This window comes from Setaria viridis, chromosome 2 (assembly GCF_005286985.2).
Source record: "Setaria viridis chromosome 2, Setaria_viridis_v4.0, whole genome shotgun sequence".
Taxonomy (NCBI): Eukaryota; Viridiplantae; Streptophyta; class Magnoliopsida; order Poales; family Poaceae; genus Setaria; species Setaria viridis.
The window spans coordinates 41,409,914-41,430,489 of NC_048264.2; the positions used below are offsets into that span (position 1 = coordinate 41,409,914).

At 47.4% G+C, this 20,576-nt stretch overlaps 4 protein-coding genes across 4 annotated transcripts; 3 read left to right on the forward strand and 1 right to left on the reverse strand.

Moving 5' to 3' along the window:
• The first annotated feature begins 1,179 nt into the window (after positions 1-1,179).
• Positions 1,180-3,895, forward strand: LOC117843327 (transcription factor UDT1). Its single transcript, XM_034723896.2, has 4 exons — positions 1,180-1,771; positions 2,015-2,185; positions 2,885-3,058; positions 3,180-3,895. The coding sequence occupies exons 1-4, from the start codon at positions 1,514-1,516 to the stop codon at positions 3,255-3,257; spliced, it is 681 nt and encodes a 226-aa protein (XP_034579787.1). The 5' UTR covers positions 1,180-1,513; the 3' UTR covers positions 3,258-3,895.
• Positions 3,896-7,056: 3,161 nt separating this feature from the next.
• Positions 7,057-13,185, forward strand: LOC117845096 (probable V-type proton ATPase subunit H). Its single transcript, XM_072291576.1, has 12 exons — positions 7,057-7,198; positions 7,357-7,421; positions 9,238-9,363; positions 9,866-9,968; positions 10,080-10,150; positions 10,450-10,517; positions 10,590-10,707; positions 10,805-10,966; positions 11,129-11,254; positions 11,339-11,464; positions 12,193-12,372; positions 12,657-13,185. The coding sequence occupies exons 2-12, from the start codon at positions 7,392-7,394 to the stop codon at positions 12,903-12,905; spliced, it is 1,359 nt and encodes a 452-aa protein (XP_072147677.1). The 5' UTR covers positions 7,057-7,198; positions 7,357-7,391; the 3' UTR covers positions 12,906-13,185.
• Positions 13,186-13,601: 416 nt separating this feature from the next.
• On the reverse strand, positions 13,602-15,878 carry LOC117845097 (uncharacterized). The gene is made up of 2 exons (XM_034726003.2): positions 14,466-15,878; positions 13,602-13,893 (listed from the first exon to the last, which is right to left on the reverse strand). Exon 1 carries the CDS (start codon positions 15,694-15,696, stop codon positions 14,470-14,472), a length of 1,227 nt encoding a protein of 408 aa, XP_034581894.1. The 5' UTR covers positions 15,697-15,878; the 3' UTR covers positions 13,602-13,893; positions 14,466-14,469.
• Positions 15,879-18,351: 2,473 nt separating this feature from the next.
• On the forward strand, positions 18,352-19,808 carry LOC117844424 (polygalacturonase ADPG2). The gene has a single exon (XM_034725131.2). It carries the CDS (start codon positions 18,352-18,354, stop codon positions 19,792-19,794), a length of 1,443 nt encoding a protein of 480 aa, XP_034581022.1. The 3' UTR covers positions 19,795-19,808.
• Positions 19,809-20,576: the final 768 nt, after the last annotated feature.

A 20,576-nucleotide genomic window follows, 5' to 3' on the forward strand; every position in this document is an offset into this window, starting at 1 on the left:
ACGGAGCATGGGGAAACTTCTGATGGTCTGGATTGAATGAAATAATAAAGCTTGTCTTTATGCAGTCTTTAGCTCACCAGGGAGAGAACCGACAATCTAGGCAAGTCTATCGAAGATCAAGCTCCCCTCAACCCTCGTCAGCAGTGATACAGAACGAAGCAACTGAGATTTGACTGTGAAGAGATGAAGACCCTAAGATCTAACTAAACTACTACTAAACGAACTACGATTACTGAACAACACAATTAATTAAGAAGTCTTTACCCTATCATAGATTTTACAGTTGTAGGACCACCCTAAGGGTGGTCAACTACCACTCTATACAAATTACACTTTTGGCCAATCCAATATATTACCACGTCCTCCAATATTCGTGAGACAATACAACCATTTTGTAGATTACAAGCAATCTGATTTTCGAGCCTTTGCCTAATCTTGGTACCCGGGGCCTTTCTCTCTTTCAAGCTTGAGACATACTCTTTCTGTTCACAACTATAAGCACTTCTTGTTTATTCTAAGTCAAATTGTTCTATGTAGTTGGGAGCAAAAGTCCATTTTTGCCCTTCGCCTATGGTTTTTTTGGGTGCTTCTTTCGATCCATGTATGTGAATGCCAAGGTGGTGGTCTGCTGTCGCATTCCAACGCTCAACAATCGTGGCACATAATTCAGAGAATAGAAAGGCAGTGCTAACTAACGATTGTATACCATACGAGGAGTATGGGGAAACACAGTCTCGGCAGAACACCAATTTGTGCAGTCTTGCAGATGGGACACCCGTAGTTAGATGCTTCCCAGCATTGGTCCTATCATACGTGAACACCAATATTGCTTTGCTACCCTCAAATATCTTCTCTTCCTTTTTGAGAACTCCCATGATCCCACAACCTGAATGTACCGTACACACCTCCAATCATCACATCTTTCAGTTAGTACCAGATCGCAAAAGAAGTCCGTCCTAGCATCTCTTCAGCTACTTACTGTACCAGCGATAACGAGAACACGATAACAAAATAGTTTCAGAGATCTTTGCCCATATCTTCATGACCCTCCCATGATCTTACCTCCCTTTTCCCATGAATTTCCCCCACAGCGAATGAAGGCATCAAGTCCTGGCATCTTTCAGTTTCCAGACGGCATGGCAACCTGGGATTCTGGCGGGCCAAGAAGGGAGCCCCGCGTCAGTGTCAGCGGTGGGTGTCCACCGCGTAACCAACCGGGGCAAGCGCACCCCGTCCGGCGCCGCTCCAACTAACTTCCCCGGGAACCAGCACTCCAGCAGGACCAGCCATCTCATCTCCCTTGCGTTCGAGCCCCGCCGCCTCGCGTTGCCTTCCCCTCGCGAGATTCCTCAGCAGCCTAGCTCCCCGCCCTTATAAGCCACCGCCGCAACCGCAGGGGGCGTTGGGTGAGGAGTGGGAGCAGCAAGAGTGGCAACCTCAGTGCAGTGCTGCTCTGAACTTCCTGGCCTCTTGCCTTGTGGTTGGTTGGTTCGGCGCGGGGGAGCCTGCAGCAATGCCGCGCCGCCAGAGGGCGCGCAGCAGCGAGGAGCTCAAGGCGGAGGACTTCGTCGACTCCGTGCTCAACTTCGGCGGCGCCGGCGGCGAGGGAGAGGGGGAGGGGGAGGGGGAGGGGGAGGGGGAGGCTGCCGGGGATGGCCAGCCGGCGGCGACGGAGTATAAGTCCAAGAACCTTGTGGCCGAGCGGAGGCGCCGCGGCAGGCTCAACAGCAACATCCTCGCGCTCAGGGCCATCGTGCCCAACATCACCAAGGTACTGTACTCATCACGGCGATGCTTCCCCTTACACCCAGCAGTGATGCTCACATCCAGCCAATTGACATGAACTTCGATAATTAATTTTGGAAGAACCACAGCCGCTGAAGATGAACTTCCTCTTGTTTCCCTGAATCTGAAAATTAATAAAGTTGCAAAATCTCAGTTATCCTGCAATACATGGATGTAGTTCAGTTGCCCTGACGTGTTTCAATTGCAATGGTTTTCCCTGCTTGTTCAGATGAGCAAGGAGTCCACCCTGTCGGATGCCATCGATCACATCAAGAAGCTCCAGAACCAGGTCCTTGAGCTGCAGCGCCAGCTCGCTGACTCGCCTGGCGAGGCCTGGGAGAAGCAGGGCAGCGCGTCGTGCTCTGAATCCTTCGCTGCCACTGAAAACATGCCGCATCAGGTAATTGCTGATGCCACGAATTTCTTTATATACTACTACCATTACAGTTCAATTAGTGGAGCAAAATGTTAGGGCAACTTTTGACTTCAAAATCGATCATTCACAACTCTGGAATTTTATAATTGGGACGAACTGGTGTTCCATTTCATAGAAAGTGGTTACTCAATTTTGCAATGTACTGAGTATCAGATGATCAACGGCAGATGCTTGAATCGATCTTTTTAGATAATGAAAAGATGCTTGAATTGATACTAGCAGGATGGTTCAACTAGTTGGAGGAGAATGTTAGGAACACACTGGACTTAGGGATCAGTTGTTATGCATCTTTGGAACTGAAAATTCTGACCTAGTATGGTTACTGAACGTTATCACAATCTTGAAACATACTGATCTGGTAGCTTTGCAATATTTGACGATCAGCAGAAAATGCTTGAATCGGTACAAATTTCCTCAATAGCTCTTATTTATCTCCTCAAATTTACTCTTATAATTATCTCGTCTTGGACAAAACCGTGTAATTTCAACTAGCAACCTATCATTTACACACACACACACACACACACACCTGAAGTTTGATAGAATGAACGAGAGCAGAAAACCTGAAATCATCGGCCACGCATCATCTCTGATTTTTGGCTGAATGTTTAGCCATGATGTAGCGCTGATTCCTCAGACTCACTGTGCTATGCATCTCCACAGGGTCAGGTGGAGCTAGTTCCTCTTGGGCCATACAAGTACCATCTCAAGATCTTCTGCAAGAAGGCTGGCACCTTCACCAAGGTGCTGGAAGCACTCTGCAGCTACAACGCGCAGGTCACCAGCCTGAGCACGATAACGTTCTATGGTTATGCAGAGAGTGTCTTCTCCATTGAGGTAATTAATCTGTTCTCTAAAGACTTCCTTGCAACTGAAGCCTGCACACTTTTACTGATCTGCTAATTTTGTCGCCGAGACTTTACTAACTGCTAAATCTGTTCTTGCTTCCTGCGTGTAGGTGAAGGGTGAGCAGGATGTTGTGATGTTGGAACTAAGGAGCCTCCTGTCCAGCATTGTGGAGGTCCCAAATAACTAAGACTCTGATAGAAATAACTCATAGAGCTCACATGTTTCAGCATTAAAAACCTGATTTGAGGAAGAACTCTTGTGGCGAAGTGTTTGTGTAGTTAGCGTAACACGGGTACATGTCGAACTTTACAACTGACTGGAGAAGACCGGATTTTTGTGTTCAACTTGAACACCCATGGAACAAAGAACTTGTGAACCCCCTGAAAGAAATGAACCTGTAAGTTTGTGATTGCGAACAAAACAATAGTTCTTCAATGGCCTGTGCAAGCTTATGTATGCTGCGTGGTACTAAACCATATGCGTACAAGAGTTGAGAATTCGAGTTGCAGGGCTAGTGCGTTGCAGCAGCGAGGATATCAAAACTGTCGATCGGGAGAAGAGAGCGAGGAAGCTACGGAGATGTGAAAACTGTGGCTAGATCTTGAGCAGGGTATGATTCAGTCCGTTCGGAAGGTGGGAAGGACGCCGGAGTTGAGCGGCGGAGGACGGCCGCGACGAGGAGACGACGCCGGAGCACAGATGAACCCGGCTATCCAGAAAAGGGGCGTATTTGTAAAAATAATAGGGGTCTTTTTGTAAAATATTGGATCGCGAATTCGCGCTCCAAATAAAGGGTGTATATGTAAAATAATGGATCGCGATTAATGGTCGCGATCCGAAAATAGGGGGTTATTCGTAAAAGTTCGCCCCGGCGACATGGCAGCCGCCGTCGATCTCTGCGCCGTGCGTCTCAGGCGAGCGTCGTCAGCAGTCAGCTCACGCACCCCTGCAGCATGCGCCCCCTTTCACGGCCGGAGATCCTCCGGAGATGGAGTTTCTCCTCCGTCTCCACGCCGTTGTCCGGCTCCATAAGAAAGGAGCCGCCGCTTTCGGCGTTCTCGCGAGCCACGGATGGCGGGCGGCGCACATGGCGGCTCGCCGGAGAGCGGAGCGGTGGAGGGGCCCGATTGAGTCTGCTTCGTCTCTCCCTTGCCATTGCATTGATGCCCGGTAGAACTAGCCCCACCAAAACGTGGCCATGTAATTTCAACTAGCAACCTACTGTATATCATTTACACAGATGTAAAACTCTGAAAACGAAAGAGCAGAAAACCTGAAATCATTGGCTGCTGGATCATCTCTGATTTCCAGCTTTATGTTTAGCCGTGATGTACGCTGATTCATCAGAATCTATGTGCGTTGCATCTCCATAGGGTCAGGTGGAGCTGGTTCCTCTCGGGCCATACAAGCACCACCTCAAGATCTTCTGCAAGAAGGTCAACATCAGTGGATTTCGGGTTCGGATTCAGGTGGATCTGGAAGGACCGTGCGAGGTTTACGGAAAACACAGCAGCCGAGTTCCTAAGGTTGAAGGGGTGAGGGAAGGACACTACATCTAGTTGAGCGTAGCGTCGCCTCAGACAGATCTATGCACTCAGCAACAGTGTTGCTGATGCGATCTAGCCTCGCGATCAGGTCGGAGGGCGTGGGTGGGCGGGCAGCAGCCAAGATGCTTGGAACCCTCTCAAAAAGAGAGATCGTCGACCTGCTGGGCAAGCGGCGCGATAATCCTTAGATGGAGAACTTGTCCCGTCAGAGCGGATCTGATGGAAGCTGAGCTGGCAGTGGATGCCGAGTTGACGAAAGAAACGACCGGATCGAAATCCGCCGGCATGATCCCAAAACGAATCTGGATCGGGTTGGTGAGATAGTCCTTCATGCTCTCGGGAAAAATAACGTCGGGACGAGATGCCATCGAGGTCGTTAGGATGATCTCACAACCACCCCTACCTGGCGCGTTAACTGTCGGATTTATAAGCCGACAGTCCACCAAGGGGTTACCCCAAGTGGGTGATTTGTAGGTGAAGGCGATTGTGAAAACAAGAACTTGAATGTGATCGCGAGAATATAAGGGATGCGGGGGTTTTAGACAGGTTCGGGCTTCCGGAGAGGAATACACAACGTCTTGTATGCTTGGTGCCTTGTATTGCTTGAGAATTGAAATGCCCTCAGGAGGTTCCCCCACCTTACATAGGCTGACGATCTAGGGTTACAGGTCGGTTTGAACCTAATCCACCTGGTAGTTACATAGAAAGTAATCTAAGTCGGACTACAACACGCGTTCCGCAATATTCTGACTGATTTGTATCGCCTGGCCTCCTTGGCGTGTACTCCAAGTAACTTCATGTCCTTGACCTGCACGCCTTGATCAGACAGGTCCACTTGTCATGTCCAATCAGTATCTTAATCAGTAGGGACCCATAGGGTACCCATATCCCTCGTTCCCCGAGGTGCTGGAAGCACTCTGCAGCTACAATGCGCAGGTCACCAGCCTCAGCACGATAACGTTCTATGGTTATGTAGAGTGTCTTCTCGTAGGGTACCCGTATCCCTCGTTCCCCGAGGTGGTAGGGACCCATAGGGTACCCATATCCCTCGTTCCCCGAGGTGCTGGAAGCACTCTGCAGCTACAATGCGCAGGTCACCAGCCTCAGCACGATAACGTTCTATGGTTATGCAGAGTGTCTTCTCCATTGAGGTAATCTGTTCTCTAAAGACTTTCCGCAATGGATAAGAAAAAGGACTTCCCTGCAATTGAAGCCTGCACACTTTTACTGATATGCAAAATCTGTCATCGTGAGTTCACCGAATGTTAAACCTGTTCTTGCTTGCTGTGTGTAGGTGAAGGGTGAGCAGGATGTTGTGATGGTGGAGCTAAAGAGCCTCCTGTCCAGCATTGTGGAGGTCCCAAACAACTGAGACTCCGACAAATAACTCATAGAGCTTACATGTTTCAGTGTGGAAACCTGGTTTGAGGAAGAACTTTAGTGGTGAAGTGTTTGTGTAGTTAGTGTAACTAGGGTACATGTCAAGCTGCTGGTACAACGGACTGGAAAGAGACAGGATTTTGTGTTAACTTGGACACGCATGGATCAATGAACTTTTGAGTTCTTGTAAGTTGTGATTGAGAACAAAGCCATAGTTCATCATCATCGTGCTGTGATACTAACCCATATGCATACAATAGTTGAAATTGGGAGAATAGTATTGTAGCAAGGGTCGGTTAGCAGATGCTGTGATTATTTAGCTCCCATAGATAAGCATCGATACAAAAAATGTAACGATTCATTTAAGCTAAATCCGTTGCACAAATGGTTAGATGCAGAGACCATATTCCTACTGAATTTGGTTTAACCTCAATTAGGACCAGATTATGATGATGCGTTCGTAGCACTCTTTGGGTTCAAGAAAACCAAAAACGTGTTCTTGGTTGAAAACTGAAATGGGTCACGAAATAAGATTTCTTCAGAGCTTTGACTTTGAAAAAAATATTTCTTCAGAGCTTAATAAAACAAGATTTTACACTGCTGATCTCGCTCTGGAACGCCGAGAGCCCTCCTCGCGCAAAGCCCAAGACTATGGGTCGCCGGCGAACTCCGACACTGTCGGGCAACAATGGCAAGGGTGATGCTTGCCTTCGTCAGTTTCGTCAGGAACACAAGAACAGAGCAAGTCGGTGGCTGATAGAACGAGTCGTCGTGCGTTTTTGCTTCCTTTCAATTGTCCAGATCTTCAGATCCTGACAGACACGGGCTGCGGCGCAGCGGCGGCGCTCTCCGGCCTCCACAACGGCGACGAGGCAACAAGACCGCCGTAGCGGCTGAGCACAACGATAACAAAATATTTATTTTCTACGTAACTAAAATAAAGCTTTAAGATTCGCGCGGCGGGATGGATCGTGATCAGGGTGCTGGCGCAGCGGAGCACGACTCCTCCACGTGGCCATGTAACGTGGGCCCCGCCCCGGCACGGACTCGGCCACTCGTCTCGCTCTCATCTAATTACGCCCCTGTCTCTCTCAGATCTCTCTCTCCTTCTCCTCCCTTCTCCTCTCGCCTCGTCTTTACCCCCAAATCGTCGCCGGGGAGCCTCCCCGATCCCTCATCCGCCTCCCGTCGCGCGCGCCAGGTGAGCAGAGGGAGGAATCGATTTCCAATCCTCTCGCGCGATTCTGCTCCCGCCCGGGCGATCTCCCGCGGGGATCTCCGGCCGCGGGGCTCCGTCGCTTCGATCTGATCCGTGAGAAGGATGGGGCTTCCGATCTGATCCGGGGTTTGCTCTTGCAGGTGGTCCCGGGGCCGGTGCTTGGCCTGCCGCCGCGATGGATCGCGCCGAGCTCACCACCGAGCAGGTCAGTGCCTCTGTTGATGCCTGCTAGCTTCATTGTGCCTGATTCATGCAATTTCTACAGTCTTTTGGGGGACTGCGGGTTGGTTTAGTGGGACGCATTAAGAGGTTGTAGTGTGGTACATAGGATGTGCTTGCATATTGCAACTGGACACTGTCGAAGGATTGATAGGATCAGCTGCAATGGTACTTGGACTGGATCAAAATTATCACTTGCGTCCATGCTAATACAGTATGTTGCAACTTGCAACCTAGCCTTACAATTTGTCGTGGTCATGTATGGATCCCAGAGAGCAGCTGCTACTACTTGACCCATAGCGGTAGCATGATTGAGTATGGCCGAAACTGCGGAGATTGTCATGGAATTTTGTTATTCAAAGGAAAAATACCGTGCAGCTTATGTATGGTGAGGCACGACCATTTGACCAAGGACATAACCAGCTTAGACTGTGTTAATACCGCTGGATAAGTACGCAGCGGGGTCAATGCAGCATCATACCAGTGAATCAGTCCATCCAGATATCCCTTGCAATTCTTTTCTTATTCACCTGATTTAATGGGGGCTTTGGTTTCCAGGTCCAATGTACAAACTGCTGATGGCATATGGTTATGCTTATGTTTTTATTTGTTAGCACATAAAGTTTTAAGTTTGGTGGGAAGAGTAAGAAACAAATGGAAATGGCAGATGATTGCATTGCATATTATGATTATGGGCAAATTGCATACTTGCTACTACTCTAACCCTGTAACTCGATTTTTCCATTACAAAAATTCTTATTGCAAATTTGCCACCCAAATGGACCTCAATGTATTCCATTTGCTGCTGCTCTGTCTTCTTGACCTGAACTATTTTATAACCAATTTACAAAATTAAAAGACAGGAACACCCTTGAGTAGCTTATCTTCTTCCCAACCCAGCTGACACCCCCAATTCCTACATTCCCTTCATGCCTACTGGCCTGCCACCACCTGCCATTCCTTGTATTGCTCTAAGATCCAATGCATCATCTCCACCTCCAATTTTCTTAGCAATCAGTCCCTGCCCTCCTTGTGCCTTGCTCAGAGCAACCGCAGGCCATTTATTCTTGAAGCTGCTGTGCTGTTGCCTGATCTCGTCACCCAGGCACTGGGCCCTTGGATCCTGCTAAGCAGGCTGTCAGGTACTTGATCCAGAGCCACTGCTGTGGATAAGCCATCCCGATGTGCAGAGGCTCTCTTGAGGTCCGCTCGCGGTGGCCACAACCTTTTCTGACTGCGCCGCACGCAACCATGGAGTGGCTAGTGACTGAGGGTTGACCGACATTTGTAGTGGCAAATTTGTATATACATACTTTTTAGTCGCAAATTCATCATTACAATTTGAACTGGTGGCAAATATGCAATTGCCCTACGGTTATCTTTCTTGTGGGGTAAAATCTTCCTACGTCCTTTGTTCCAAAGATGGATCTAGGTTCTGGTGTTTCCAAGCAACTAGGAACGTTTTTGATACGTCTCTTGACAACAAATGCTTCAAAGGTGTACTGACTGCCTGATATCCTGTTTTGATCAAGTTCATGGGGAATTTATAAATTGCATGCCTTGTTAATTTTAATACTAGGTAATGAACTTCTGACACTGTCCATTTTTGCTGATCAAGTTTCTGGAAAATTACAATCTTCTAGCCCTGGCATATTACTTTTCATGTTTTACTGTGCCTTCTTTATTGGCTAGGGCTTTTCATGAAATTGTTCTGATTATGGACTTTTCGGTTGCAATATGTTAACAGAAAGGAAAACTCTATTTATTGATTTATTTTGTGTATTGTGGTTTTGTATCTCAAGGTTCTGAAGCGGGACATTCCATGGGAGCATTACATGTCAACTAAGCTTATTTCCGGGACATGCCTTCAGCTTTTACGGCGCTATGACCACAAACCAGAGAGCCAGCGAGCTCCTTTGCTTGAGGAGGTGAGTTGCGTTGTCACCCTAAATTTGTGTGAGTAAAAAAGCTTAAACACCATTATATCACTGCATTCTTTTTCCGTCTTTCAGATTTAGTACTACGTTGTAATGATTGATGTCTGCATCTTTTGGTTATAATTTTCCTTTTTTTTTGCTCTTTAGTATTTTTTCTTATTTCAAGATCCTGCTTTAAGTTTACTCGAGGTTATCAAATTCGCATATATGTAGTCCCCCCCTCAGTATCTAAATTCATTCCGTTAATTAATAGGGTGTGTATTGAACATCCATAGATTTAAGTATTTAACTGTTAAAAGGAATCTAGTTGACTAATTGCTCTTTCTCTTGGCCCCCTCGCAACTTTTATTGCCTATTGCCATTCACAGTAGTTTTACATTCTATTTTGATTAAATTTACTTGTACCAAATTTTGCTTATCCATTTATATGCATTTGTTTGGTTACCCTCAAATAGTTTTATAACACAAGGATCCTTGAACTCTATTCTTACAGGATGGGCCAGCATATGTTCGAGTTTTCCTGAATATACTGGGGAGTATCTCTAAGGAAGAGACTGTTGAATATGTGCTTGCCCTCATTGATGAGATGCTTGCAAGTGCGCAACTATTCATCAGCTTTTTTTCTTGTAGAAGAAAACTTTTCATCTGCTTCATTAAACCATTGTGTCATCAGTTATTTATGTTACATTGTTGACCTCTGTTTTCAGCAAATCCTAAACGAGCAGCACTGTTCTATGACCAATCTCTGTCCGGTGAAGATATTTACGAGCCTTTCTTAAGTTAAGTATTCTATGCTTGTTTAGTTATTCTGTTGTTTCTTTATTATCATAATATATAGTCAGGAATCTGCTCATTTCGTTTGTTCAGCAAATAGGTTGACATATGTTGCTACTAGCGTGTTTTCCTTCAGGATCCTGTTTAATAGGGCATTGGGTGGATGACAAGCTTTATTACTAGAACAGTCACCTTCTGTACCTGATAGCCGTTTGGCATGCTAGGACGACTTCATCCACCATGCTAGTCCTGCTTTAATGTGTTATCTGACTGTCATATTTAGCTAACAAAATTGTAATTTTCAGATTGCTCTGGAAAGGCAACTGGTTTGTGCAAGAAAAAAGTTGTAAGATATTGACTGATATAATAAGGTAAGTTCGGCTAGTATTTGAATGCTCATCATACAAATTTACTCGTAGAATCTTACTTTACTTTGAATATAGTGCACGACCTAAGCTTCAGAATGGCATGCTTCCAAATGGAGACTCTTCGAATTCGAAGAGCAAGCTTACTTCAACACATGATGTGTTGAGAGGTTTGGTTGATTGGTTCTGTTCTCAGGTTAGAACACGCCAATTGTTGTTAGTATATCACTTTGTATATGTTACGCTATGAAAAGTTCAGGAGTTCTGAAATTTTAGTATGACATGTTTTGCAGCTGAGGAATCCTACCCACCCAAGCTGTTCTATTCCTACTACTATCCATTGCCTCTCTTCTTTGCTAAGAGAACCATATGTCAGGACATTATTTGTTCAAGCTGATGGCATCAAGCTGCTCATTCCTTTAATATCCCCAGCTTCAACACAACAGTCAATTCAGGTTATTGCTTGGCCCTAAACATCTAGAATGGAAATATCTTTGAGAAGATATCTCATTAGGACTCTAAGCAGTTTGTTTGGATAGCAGGCATAAACTGTTCCATCCTCTGTAACTCTAGATTTAACTTACCCATCTTTATTCCTTTTTCTCTTTCTTGTGCAGCTCCTTTATGAATCTTGCCTCTGCATCTGGCTTTTATCCTTTTATGATGCAGCAGTTGATTATTTATCCACTACAAGGGTTATGCCAAGACTTGTAGAGGTTGTCAAAGGCTCTACTAAAGAGAAGGTAATCTTCAAAATTTTCATGTCATATTAATGTCACTGTAATTACTTCATATCAGAAATGTTTACGTAATGCATTAATTTGAAGGTGGTCAGAGTTGTTGTCCTGTCCTTTCGTAATTTGCTGGCCAAGGGTGCATTTGCTGCACAAATGATCGATCTTGGATTGCCGCAGATCGTACAAAACTTGAAAGCTCAAGCATGGTCTGATGAGGTGAGGAGCTTTCCAAACCATTGGATTTTAAAATATTCCATTGGAAAGTACACATAGAATGTTGGAATATTTATATCTGAATTAATGTTTGAATCGAAATAAATGTGGGAATCGCAAAACGGCAAGCATATGTGTTCTTGAGACCCATCTCAAATATATGCCATTTTGAGTGTTCAGTATAAGGAAAAAAAAGAGGTTGCACTTTACCTATATTTTCAGTTTAAGTTTACTATTTTTTTCTTGTAACTAATGGTGAAGGTATTGCTTAAACCTGGGTTTTCTGAGTGTCAAGGAAAATGTATGTTTCAAAAAAAAGTGTTAAGGAAAAATGACATAATTTACTTTTTTTAAATCTCTTGATTTGAGTGTCATCTCCCTATTGTTACTTTGATTGAACTATAATGGCAAAGTGAGGTGTACTGTAAGTTTCTTTTCTTGTTTTCTGAACCTTTTTGTGTGATCTGGTCACCATCTCCCTGTGGCAACCCTGGTAATTGAACAGTACATATTTTCTTGGTAACATTGCATGGTTAGCAAATTGTGCATTGTCAAGCACAAGGATTTTCATTATCTGCGTGATAGGCCTCAGTTGCTGCTTCAAAAAATTTGGACTTGTGAAAATTTATGCAAGCATAAATACATGCGAATATATCAAGACTATATGCTCAGTTGAGCTTCTATGTTTCCTCTTTTGTGCTAACAACGATTGCTATTATTTGTGCACCCAGGATCTATTAGATGCTCTGAATCAACTAGAGGTGGGACTCAAAGACAACCTCAAGAAGTTGAGCTCATTTGATAAGTACAAACAGCAAGTTCTTCTTGGTCACCTTGATTGGTCTCCAATGCACAAAGATCCAGGTTTCTGGCGTGAGAACATCAACAATTTTGAAGAAAATGATTTCCAGGTATACCTTGTCCTTTCTTGAACTTACATATTCAAATAAACAAGATATGAAATTGCCTGTAAAAGCTATGAAGTTCTTTTTTTGTGTGTTTGCATCGAATCACGGCATCTCACTCCAGGCAATCTTTTGTTCCTTAAAAAGAGGAAACATGCGCACATAGACTACCTAAGTAGTTGAACATTTAAATTCAAATTGAGGTAGTTTGGATGGTTCAATTTGGATTTTATAAGCACATAAGCATTTAGCTCTGAAATTGTGATGGAATAACACCTTCAAATTTGCAGATTCTACGTGTCCTGATGACAATTATTGACACATCAAGTGACACCACTGCTCTCGCGGTGGCCTGCTACGACCTCTCACAGTTCCTCCAGTACCACCCATCGGGCCGAATCGTTGTGGCAGACCTCAAGGCCAAGGACCGAGTCATGAAGCTCATGAATCACGAGAACACCGAAGTGAGGAAAAACGCACTGCTCTGCATCCAGAGGCTATTCCTTGGCGCTAAGTATGCCAGCTTCCTGCAGGCTTGAGAGAGACCGAGTTTTTGTATTTAGATCCAGAGAACCCCCACTGGCCATTTTTCAGAATGGCCAAACCATTATTGAGAAAGACCAAATTCTTGTCCAGTATATCCTATTGTTCTTTGATTTCCGGAACCGATGTATAATAAATAAGCCATACCCTGCTCGATGTAATAAAGTGTCCGTGGGCTTGTTGATTCTTTCGTTCCTCGAACAGTTTTCTACGAAGTGAAAATACATGATTTATGTAAATTGTTACTTGTAATTCAGCAAATTTGACTTGTGTGCACATGGTTTGCTGTTACTTCTTTGTAATTATTCCAAAGATATTTATGCCAATTTATTCTCCTGAAACTCTAAACCCCGTGGTCCTTTAATTTTGCTATTGGAAAACAAATAAAATACGAATTAAGTTTGACCACCTTTCGTACTTTCAAACTAGTCCATCGTGAGAGCGCAAATGGGTGAAGAATCCAAAGATAGTACAGATGAGTGCAAAACACCAACGTATAGAGCAAGACCGCAAAAAGACATAAAGATTGTGCTCTATTGATTGGTTACCCCTCTACTCAAATAGATGCATCAGCTAACCATGCAAGCAATACCCACTGACATAAACCTCAAACTGGGCCAATCTTGTGCTGCGTTTGTCACCGTCCTAGTTCCACAAAACGTCAACCACAAGATTTTGTGAAATACAAAGCATTAACAATCGGCACTTAATACTATGCATTTAGTGACTAGTGAGATGTCTTAATTACAACTTATCAGCGACTCAGATCGAGTAAAGTTTGTAAATCAAATCTCTCAGAGCTCCACAGGCAATGTCGGTACACTACATGGTAGCCGAAAACAGTAGGAAAATGTCACTAGGCTACATGATAACTAGAAAAACTCCTGAAGAAAAGAAGTGTGATACGAAAGCCTGCATCGTCATCAAGCTCCACGCCTGCAGAATGCTAGTGAAGAAGCCACAAATTTGGATGCAAATCTAGTCCTGCAAGCAGATGAATATGCAGTTAGAAAATGATGTGCAAACATTACTTTCCAAAGTTTTTGTGCCCATTATTTGAAGTGTGCATGGTAGCTCAAGTGCTCAAAGGTAGTTTTTGACTCAAACATAAAGATGCACGAGATGCAGAAATTTCAATGCAATGGGCATTGCCGTAGCAGGCAAACATTGGCATCACTGATTTGCAGTTCCAAAAGACGATGACAGTTAAAAACTTAAAAAGATATAGTTCCAATAAATTTACTTGTTTAGCCAACCTACACACACGACAGCTCTATTGAGAACAAGAAAAAGATCCAACTCCAATAAACGAATGGGGGAAAATGTTCCAGAAGATCATGTTAAGATGAATGAAGAACTAACATTAACAAATTGTCAAATAGTGCACACGCAACATCATGATCCCAAGACCTGGAGAAGACTTAATGCACAAAGAATCAGGTGTACATGAAGCCGGGCCAAGGCAAGACACACACAATATAAATAATTTTTTATATAGTTCTGCATCACGTCACACAGTAATATATCAAAGGTCCGCAAAACAATTGAAAACTTACCACTTCATATCATTCTTGGTAACATGGATGGTGGGAACCCAAAATATGGATACACGTGACGATAGTTGAGCCCCATCTGACTGACCCTCTCAATCTCTAAGGTCTTAATGCCAAGTGAAAAACATGCTGGACCTAGAGTACCTTTGTCTTTTGGAACGCCTAGAAGGAAAATGTATCCTTCGGGTGCACCAACAAGGCAACAGTTGTAATGTTCCGGCAACGGGATTGTTTTGGCCATCCGCCACTCATTGTTGCTGTCACCTTCATTTTTACTAGCATAATATACATGGGTGTCACCGCGAACATGATTTAAATTACCAATCATCCCAAGCCTGCCTTCCCCTGTCTCTACAATGACAACATTCGCATCGGCATTGCCAGGCGGGAGGTCAATAATGGAGAACTTCATTCTGCTCATGTCAAGCTTCAGTACCTTGTTCCTTAAGTGTACTTTCCAGTAGAAGCAGCCATATGCATAGCTGGGCCAACGAAGCATTAGGCCTTCTGCAAACGGTCGTGCATTCAAGCTTAGATCATCCCAGCTTTCAGATGTACCGACATCCCAGTGGCTAGAGCCTGAAGAGAAGACAAGTGCCACCATTTTTGTCATGCAACACGCCCTGCCGAGGACCCTGAATGATGCCTCCTCCTTCTGTTCAACTCCAGACGGGACAAGGAAGGCCTCAAAAAATTGCACATGTTGTTTCTGGACCTGGACGGAGGCAAGTAACTCGTCGGTTATTCGAGGCACAAGCAGGTACCGCCGGGACACAGGGTCGCACACCGCGAGGTCCGGGAAGACGATGCTTTCCTGCACATCAGGACTGCAGTAGAGGAGGACGCGACCGTCGCGGACGTCGCGGGGATGCCAGCGGCGCCCTCTGCCGCGCGGGATGTAGTCGAAGGAGAAGCCGGCGGCGCGGGCGAGAGCGCGGGCGGCAGGGGCGTTGGGGTGGGGCGCCTCGGCTGGTTGGAATCCTCCTCCTGGTCCGGGATCGAGGAAGCCGAGGAGGAGCGGCGGGTGGAGGGAGCGGTAGCGGCGGAGGAAGCCGGGGCCGGCGATGAGGCGGCGGAAGGCGACGCACGCTGTGGAGGCGCGGGCGAGGTCGGCAGGGGAGCCGACGCGGAGCAAGATCTCCTCTAGTACATCATCCGAGAGGGCCAGCAGCGACCTCTGCTGCGACTCCGTTGCTTTGCGGCGGCGCCGAACCGGACGGGACGGTGACGCCATTGCCAGCGAACCTCCCGCCGGCGGCGAAGGGAGGAATAGGGTTTTGACTTTTGAGGCACAGAGGCAGCTCGGTGAAGCGAATTTTTTTCTTCTTCTCTTTCGTGATAGAATAGAAAGAGACTTCGCCGCGGTGGACTAGTTGGACTGGACTTGCGCTGGACCGGTGATTGGCCCAGGCCCATCTAATTTCAGTAACTTGCATCATGGATTCAGAACGAACTGGGTTCGTTAGACAACATCAGTAGAGACCCCAGGATACCGGAAGGAAACAACATCCAGGAGACGCGTGACACAGAATGCCTCTGTATCATCATCGCCTAGCTCCACCGCTCCATACCAGCAGCATAGCACTGCCCCCAGAAGCCGCCGAATGCATTGCTTACTCCATTTTGGATGAAAATAGGCTCACTAGGATTTTCAGTGGCCTGCCATTTTTCCACTTAATGCCTCTAGATCAGTGTAGGTTAATTCAGTTTACCCATGAATTTTGTGAACGGATCTGTGCACAGTCACACATATCAAACAGTTGTGATTCAGCAATCAGCATTGAACCTGACTGGAATCCACAACTCTGCAATCAGCGTTTCTCAACAGTTCAGCAGTAGCAAGAGTGTCATTCTGCACAAACGCGGAGCAGGATTGCAAGGGCAGCGCTGAAGGCCAAGGCGGAGAGCAGAGACGAGACGACTACTGGTCGCTGCACAGGTTCCGACAGCCGCGTGGGTCGCCGCCGAGCCGTCCACGAGGACATGAGGGCAGGTCAGCGCGCACCCGCGGCTCTCGACGGCGCTACGGACATTCCCGACGTCCGCATGAGCCAAAGCCGCGGCTGCTCGCTCGTCTCGGCTCGGACGCCGACGAATCGCCCCTCCTGTTCTGTGCTGATGATGTTGTGGTCAAGAGGAGCGGATCGGATACCTTGCGTCTAGGATTGGAGACGGGGATGGAGCTTCGCAATTCGGGCCGGAAGCATGGCGGCGGACGGGCAGGAAGCCAGGAAGACATACCAAATCAGGATCCATTTGAAAATATTCGATCTGCGATCCAAAATAAGGGGGTTCATTGGAAAACAGCGGGGTCTATATGCAAATAATCAGATCGTGATTATTAATTGCGATCCAAACTAGGGGATTATAAGTAAAAGTTAGGGACCAATTTGCAAATAATCGGATCGCGACCAATAATCGCGATCCAAATAAGGGGGTTATTTGTAAAACTATGGGGTCAATATGCAAATATTCGGATCGCGATTATTAATCGCGATCCGGGGGCTATTTTGCAAGTACCAGGGGCTGTTCTGCAAAAGCTTCGGTGCCGGCGGCAATGGCTTCCGGCGACGCCGCGCTGCCACCCGGGGACCACCGCTAGCCTTTCCGCCGTGCGTTCCGTGCTCCCCTACTCGGATTTCGCGCTCCCAGCCGCTTCCTCCGGCCCATAGCGCGCGCCCCCCTCCCGCGGGCATGTCTCCCGTGGAGAAGCTCCCGCGGCAGCGCCGGCGGTGGAGCGTCCGAGCGTGCTGGCGTCTGTAGCTCGACATTAGCCAGATACGTTAAGGTTCGCGTCCATGGAGCTCGCGGAGGTGACGCCCGTGCCGTGAACGGCGGTGGCGCGGGCTGAAGTGGACGTCTGTTCTCCCATCTTCTCATGTTGCGCGTTTCCACTTGAAAGAGAGGAGATACCAACCTTCCTCGTCAACTACTCAACTCCGTGATCATGCCAATATGCCATGATGACAATGTCATCCAATTTGGATGCAAATCCCTGAATTTCAGTTGTGACAAGGGCAATCATGCCAATAAGAAAGTTCAGAGATAAATGATGCTGCAGCTTATGTTTGATCATTTTATCCTCTGAACTTTCTTGTGCACAAGTATTGGCTCGGATTTAGAATCCATGGGCCATTGGTGAATCGGTGGTATCGACAATCGTGCGAAGGTTACTTTGCTATTGCAGGATGATCGTTCTCTCTCGGTTGGTGAAAATGAATAAGGAGGCTGCTCATATTGCTTGGACCAAAGAATTGAAGGAATGCTCAAATGAATACGAACGCAGATGCCATGTTGACAAAGTCAGGGTAATTTCCAGGGAAAGCATGAGCTTTTGTTTTTGTAAAAAAGAATAGCAGTTGAATCGTTGAAATCTTTTCAAGGGAAACGACAGTTTTGTTGCTGTAGAAGAGCGAGTTGAACCATTGAAATCCTACTTTTGGATTCCAAGAGTAATTCTGCTGTCATCCTCACACTATCATTCATACTTCTCCGCAACATCAGCAACCACAGATAATCTTGCAACAAAGCTTATTTTTAGCAGATGGCTCTTTACATAGTGAGCATGTCTTTGTTACGTCTTACATAGGGGAGCCGATCCGGAGGAAAATCTCCTCCAGGAGGTCGTCCGTGAGGGATTCATGCAGAGGAGCGGCGCACATTAGCGGCGGGGGTGGAGTCCGACTGACCGACTCCGAGAAGCCAAAGATTCCGACACGGAGATTCATGGCGGCGAGTCGGAGACCAAGGCACCCCCACGGGGTATAAAACAAGGAATTGCAGGCCGCACCAACCCACCACAGCAGCCAAGCCCAGCGCCTGCGCTTCTTCTCCGATCGATCTCCAAGAACACAGAGGGTGCAGAGCATCGCTCGACGCAAGCGCAGGCATGGCTTCGCGCTCGCTCCTCGCCACGGTTTGCCTGCTCCTCCTGCTGCTCCTAACGCTGCTTGGCAGCACCCTCGTCGAAGCACGTCCAGCGCCACGGTCGCCGCACCGAAACGCACCAAGACGTCACCTCTGGACGACGAACGCGCCGGAGGGCAGTGCTGATGGCTACCCGAACACATGGTACGCGCACCGCAAACTCGGCGAGGAGAGCAAGCCCCCGAAGAACGCGACGACAAAGGGCGTCCAGTTCGACGTCGGCAGCTTCGGAGCCACCGGCGACGGTCAGACCGACGACACCGGCGCGTTCCAGAATGCCTGGGCCCAGGCCTGCTCCTCAGAACAACCCGCCGTCCTGCTCGTCCCCGCCGGAAAGAGCTACCTCGTCAAGGAGACCAGCCTGTCGGGGCCGTGCAAGTCCAAGGTTACGTTCAAGCTCGAGGGAACCCTGGTGGCTCCGGAGGACAAGTCGGGCTGGAGCAAGCAAGGCCACCCGCACTGGGTAAGTTTCAGCAACGTCGACAGCCTCACGGTGACCGGCAAGGGCGCCATGGACGGCAAGGGCAAGACGTCGTGGAAGAACTCGTGCCGCCGGAACCACAAGATGCCGTGCACCTTCGCGCCGGCGGCGCTCACCTTCTCGTCGTGCAACCACCTCAAGGTGGAAAACATAAAGCTGCTCAACGCCCCGCAGATCCACCTCTGGGTGGAGTTCTGCAGCGACGTGACGCTGTCCCGCCTCACTATCGCGTCGCCCGGGAACAGTCCTGAGAACGATGGCATCCACGTGGCGCACAGCGACGGCGTCCGCATCCTGGGCGCCAAGATCAAGGCCGGCGACGACTGCATCTCGATTGCCATGGGCACGACGAACCTGTACGCTACCAAGATCGAGTGCGGGCCGGGGCACGGGATCAGCGTCGGGAGCCTCGGGAAAGGGAGCACCAGGGCCGAGGTGTCCAACGTCACCATCGACGGCGCGCACGTGTCGGGCACGCTGTTCGGGGCCAGGATCAAGACGTGGCAGGGGGGCACGGGGTACGCCAGGGACATTAAGTTCCTCAACATGGTGATGGACAAGGTGAAGAACCCCATCGTCATCGACCAGAACTACTGCACGACGTCGGACCCGTCCAAGCCAAAGGCGTGCAGCCAGAAGGAGTCCGCGGCGGTGGAGATCAGCAACGTGGAGTTCAGCAACATCAGGGGCACCAGCGTCAACAGGGATGCCATCAGGCTGCACTGCAGCGAGGCCTTCCCCTGCCGCGGCGTCGTGCTGCGGGACATCGAACTCAAGACGAGGGGAGGTGACGAGAAGAACGCCGCCACGAGCACCTGCGAGAACGCCGTGCTGGGCGAGACGAGCAACGTTTCGCCGGCGCCGTGCTCGTCGGCGGCGACCAAAGAGGATTTGGTTCCGCTAGGATCTGAAGAAGATGTCTGAAACTCAACATACGAAAGATGCAGGTGAACGTTCGGTGATGGAGGTGGGGAAGATGAAATCGACGGCAGGACGCCACCGGTGAATGCTGGCCAGGACGCGGAGGAACCAGATCGAAGCAGCTGCGTGGCTGTGCTCAAACGAAATATGACGTGCAGATTCAGTGTTCTTCTTATTGCGTATTGTTGTTATGTAAACATCACATGTACTATTTTTCAACAGAAACAGACCGTTCTAAAGTACATACTCTAGTCCTTACTATTAAAAATATTTTTTCATAGAAATTTAATAGTATTGGCAGCGTCCTTAGTACCGCCTCCAGCCACCACCATCGTTGTTTTCCTATTACATCACATGAAAGTCCATTATATGGAAATGCCGGTGGAACTTTGATCTTGAGCTCTTTTTATGCTTGCCCCGTTTCAAGCTAGTGATGCAGATTTAGCGTCCAAAATGGTACAATTCCGCAATTCAAATGAAAACTGCTTTAAATAGATCAATTTTGGATAATCAGAATTTAGCTTTGTAATGGTCATGGCCTCATGGGATGTCACCTTTCGAATTTGCAGAGTACACGCATGCTCATATTCGACCATGACGCTCAACAACACAAAATTGCTCTCACAATTCCTCCCTTTAGTAATCAAAGTACCACCCTTTTTCTTTGTTGCTCTTTTTATTTTTGGTTCTAACCTGGGTGTACATCCTCTCAACTAGGGGGTTCTGCCAACTGAGCTAACTAGAATGGTGTGTTATGGGATAACATAAATTTTTAAATGAATACC